This window comes from Alosa sapidissima, chromosome 14 (assembly GCF_018492685.1).
Source record: "Alosa sapidissima isolate fAloSap1 chromosome 14, fAloSap1.pri, whole genome shotgun sequence".
Lineage (NCBI taxonomy): Eukaryota > Metazoa > Chordata > Actinopteri > Clupeiformes > Clupeidae > Alosa > Alosa sapidissima.
Window position 1 is genome coordinate 22,372,642 of NC_055970.1, and position 4,974 is coordinate 22,377,615.

The 4,974-nt window shown below is 40.2% G+C and overlaps 1 protein-coding gene across 1 annotated transcript; it reads right to left on the bottom strand.

Moving 5' to 3' along the window:
- Positions 1-2,675: 2,675 nt before the first annotated feature.
- nkx3-2 (NK3 homeobox 2) lies at positions 2,676-4,671 on the bottom strand. Its single transcript, XM_042061663.1, has 2 exons — positions 4,049-4,671; positions 2,676-3,683 (listed from the first exon to the last, which is right to left on the bottom strand). The coding sequence occupies exons 1-2, from the start codon at positions 4,449-4,451 to the stop codon at positions 3,247-3,249; spliced, it is 840 nt and encodes a 279-aa protein (XP_041917597.1). The 5' UTR covers positions 4,452-4,671; the 3' UTR covers positions 2,676-3,246.
- Positions 4,672-4,974: the final 303 nt, after the last annotated feature.

Sequence of the window (4,974 nt, forward strand, 5' to 3'; positions counted from 1 at the left end):
TAAGGTAAAGGGAAATAGTGCTTCTTTTTTGTTTGCTCAACGACTATTTGGTATTATAAGTTACATACATACATATAAGCTTGGCCTAATTAATACCATGCGTTTCCCCAAGCCCCCCCCCCCCCCCCCCCCCTATCCTTCTCTGTAGGCCTGGTTGAAGTGTAGAAGATTTCCATATTCAGTATTTGATTATAAAGTTCAGGTTTCCAAAGTTGGGAATTCGTAAAGAATTGGCTCGACAGTAAATCACTTTCGACGCTTCTATTAATCCAATGCATCCAATCCATGACATCCAATATACTTACTAGTAGTTCACTGTTGGGACTTTTCTGTACGCTCTCTTCAGTCTTTAACCTTTGGTTATTGTCAGCTTGAGGACGCATGCCACATCGACTATGCGGCAGCGCACACACACACACAAACCCAATAGCCTATCCACTGGACTGCCTACATGTCCAACTTATTTATCAAATGCCTCTCGTAAAAATCACACCTCATGATACAGACTCCTCTTTGGACCTTATTGCAGTTTGCTACGTATTTTTTTCATTACTTTGGTATCAAAATACCACGCAATCATGGAGAGATTCAAAAGTCGAAAAGAATTATAAAATATTATTAATTTCTTATAATAAGGCCTGATAATGTAAAACTAGACCTAACGCGCACTACAATTTTTATTAAATCATGATATTAAGTTGATGACGTGACAGTCGGACTCTACTCTTTTGGTGGTCCAATTTCTGCTAAAACCAGTTCACTAATGCTACGTTGTGTTGTACAAGTGATAGGTAGGCCTACATCACACTGAAGGCGCTGCGTAAACGGTTAAACTAGCCTATACATTGAACTAAATTAGGCGTTATAAATAAAATGGAAAATAAGCCTGATTCACACAAATTTCAACGAGAGTGTTTGCATTTCAGCAATCAGAATTTGATATTCGAAGATTAGGGTGATATCTCACATGGGTCGTTATCAGATGGGCCTATGTGTCATGCGAGTATGCTGTTACATGGTAAGACGAACGGTTCAACAAGAGCTTCTTTATACACCGCCGGCATCCTGTACACTCAAAACATATGCAATTGGCAGTTTTATCTTTAAAGGTTTTATTGAGCTGTGTTTCATCAAATAAAAATCGGAGATTTTGGCCCTCCTAACCATGCGTGTGTAAATTGGATTCCAATATCTCCACCGTGGTCAGTTTTCTGTAAATAATGGCCAATGAAATACAGTTTTACGAATCTACTGTTCTTGTTCCACCTCTAAATGTTATTAAATGCACCTCCAAATATGTCAGAAGTCGTGAAGGTGACTACTACACATCCAGCCTAGCCCTCTAGCGTTTAAGGCCTATCATTTCTCACGAAATTACGCATGGACATCCTCTTAGTTTATCACCGTGAATGGCTTATTAATAAGTACAAGCAGGCAATAACATTCACCTCAGTGAAAATAGTTGTTAAATAGGTGTCTGTGAGAATTTTCCTTAACAGGTAATTTAACTGACATGGAACTTTGATTTGTTTCGATTAGGAAGGTAGCCTCCTCCCGCAGTGGGTTGTAACCCAGTGCGGTAGGCCTCACCATGTTGACATACATTCGAAAGTTCCTGTCAGTTGACAATGTTCCTGAAACGAAGGGCATAAATCATTGTGTCAGGTGTGTTAGTGTTCTTGAGAGCGCAAATAGCCATTCAGCCATGTTAACAAGCTTCTTTAGTGCATATGTCGCTGTTATAACGCTGAGCCCACAGAATAGATTTAGGCTAAGGGAAATATGGAAATATTTGTACAAACACAATTAGCCTACGCTTGTGGCCACACGTGAAGGTAAAGCGACTCATTGTGGTGTATATATATTTCATTATTATTATTATTATTATTATTATTATTATTATTATTATTCCGTTGTTGTTCTACTTGTTGTTGCTGTTATTCTGGTATTTTGGTATAATCAATATAGATGCCTACTCATCATAAATCCTTTGATAAGGAACAACTATGACTCCGTTGAATAAAACATGACAATGATTTTAACTTCAATCAGTGAACGGACAGGGGGCACAAAGAGAAGCGGCAGATATCGTTTGGTTGGTTTGGGCCCTATGTCTCGAGCCCCACCCCTAAAGCCTGCAAAATGCCTGTTATCAAGTCTGTTGACGAACATCAAGGCCAATATATATATATAGCCCATATAGGAAAGGAGGGCATAGGGACTCTTTATCTCTCACCCCTCCCTCTTAGTAAATTCATGTAGCGTAAATAAAAACAACTATCGGTATACAATTATTGTAGCCTACAGAAACTCGGCATTGGATGACACATGACCCCAAGTGTCTCTTAAATTATAATATGGTCGTACAGTGTAACCTGGATCTACCTTTTTGCGCTCTCTGTCACACCATGGTGATTTACATTTGAATGTATGATTTGTATTATTATTTATATATTTGCGTATTATTATTATTATTATTATTATTATTATTATTATTGTTATTATCATTGTTGTTGTTGTTGTTATTATTATTATCTTCGCTATTAAATAATATGTCATATTTTACCCTCAAAGTCAAACCTTTTTGTTTTACAATTTCTTTAACTGATAACATATTGTATATGATTATAAATATAGACTTTTTCTTGTAAGTAGAAACACGAGAAAAAACACTGTGATCTTAATATGTTTTAATGTTTGGTTTCTTTTCTCAATAAACAAAACAACCGAGAACTATTAGGAAACAAGTACATTTTGATAAACGCTCCATAATTCTTATTAATGCCACGGCTCACGTACAGATACACAAATTAAACAAACACTTAAATTCGTAATTCCACTGGGCAGAAGATTACACTGTCTAGGTGAGGGAAAGTGCTGGAAAATCTTACCGTTATACCCTATCACTGGGGACAGCAAAACGTAGTTACTGTTCTATTCCCAGCCTCACTAGGAAAGCTGATGTTTTTCCAACTAGGAACTCAAGGGCATCAGCCCCCAATGAACGATTAACCAATAACATTCCATACATTCTGAAACATCTGCCTACGAGTGTCTTAAGATCACCAGCCAAACGCGCTCTGCACAACCTTTGGGGAGATATAAGAGCCATCAAAACAGTTCTTGGGCTGTGCCAATGTCACGTTTGTTGCCGTTTACTCCCCTCTTCTGTAGAGTTGCTCTGTATTCACAATCAAACGGCGGTATTAGTTCATGCTTTCAAATAAATACTGGGTGATGTTTGTCTCACTGGTTTCCAGCACAAGCCGAGAGGGTCCATGCTGGCAGGCAGTAAGCATATGGGTAATAATAAGAAGGTTGCAAAGACAGAAGCGGAGGCCGCAGTAGTTCTCCAGGGTTGTATTGTCTCTGATCGTCCCGTACTAAAACTTTCACTGCCACTTTCTTCGCTGCTGGTGCTGAGGCTAACAGGTCGGCAGCCATTTGACGGCGTTTTGTTTTGTACCTGCGGTTCTGAAACCAAATTTTAACCTGGGTCTCTGTGAGCTTCAAGGAGGCAGCCAGGTCTGCTCTTTCAGGTCCGGATAAGTACCGCTGGTGGTTGAACCGCCTTTCCAGCTCGAAAACCTGCGCATGTGAGAAGGCGGCTCTGGAGCGTTTTTTCCGCTGTTTGGGCAGATCGGAACTTTTCTCACAACCTCCCTCATCCAAGTTGTTGGAATCTGTAAAATATGTACATAAGGTATTAAATTAGGTAGTTTGGTCAACTAAACCAAATAGGCTAAACCAAAGTAAACCAAACGTGAGACATGTGCTTTGACGTTCAAGAAAGTATACATAAATCAGACATGCGATAAACGAAAGCAAAGAGTGGCCAAGTTTAAGGCGACGAATGTAAAGAAATGGGCACTTATATCAAACTTAATGGGGTGGATTTTGATGGTATACGTGAAAATGAATGGTGTCTTTGTACACTCATTAAGATGAAGTCAAGTAGGTTACTTTCGCGCGCATAAAATAGTTTTACTGTGAATTTTCGACATGTCAAACCTTTCATATGATTTTGATGTCCAAGACACAAACTTACCCGAGACATTGGCAGAAAGTTCACAGTCACTAAGACTCTTCGTATTCTCCACAGCAGTGGATTCCTGGTCAGTTTCGTCCTGGAAGTTTTCTTCTAGCGCGTCTGAGGCCGGTCCATCCCGATCCAACTCGGTCTTGCAAGCGGACAGCGTCTTGCTGTCAGTATCCTCACTCAGACCGGAGTCAGAGTCATAGCTTTTACGGTTAACCATTATACAAGCTCCTTCGTCACTTTTACATGGAGAGGACATCTCCTCTGGTGCGCCGTCCATTTCCCCAAATATTTTCCAACAAGCAGCCTTGGAAAGGCATACGTCCAAATCTTTTAAATGTCGACAGTCCTCTTTCTTGTTCAAGATTGCTTGAATCGAGAATGGCATCAACGAGCTGCTGCGAACGGCCATGTTTATACGCAAAAGTCAATTTTCTTGGAAAACCTAACACAAAAACGATATACTATCAAATTTAGCCGTATTTAACTCCGCTTTTGGTGGTGCTTCTGAATCGCAAAGCTGGGCGGTATGTCATTTCGTCCCTGATATTTTGCTCAAAAAACAGCGTGATTTCCCCTCCGTGCGATGCTTCTTCTCCGGGGTCGCTGCTAAGTAGTTCTCTCTTTACCGAGTTTCCTGTCCCTTTACACTCAGTTCGTCTGTCTGATCTCACCTGTGACTGCCAGCCTTCTCAAACTATTTCCTATTGGATAAGGAGGATGAGAAGCCGCTTCTCATTGGGCACTGTAAATTACGACAAGCCCATAGCCTGTCAGGGCATTCATCTGTCTCTTGACAATTTAACCCTTTGTTGGTAAATCATGCGAGTGCGCGCAGTGACAACAGATTACTAGTTTGACTCCTCTTGCAAGTCTAAAAAGCAGCAGTAGACATAGCCGTTGCCTTTGAGTACTTTACGCATTACATCGAATGT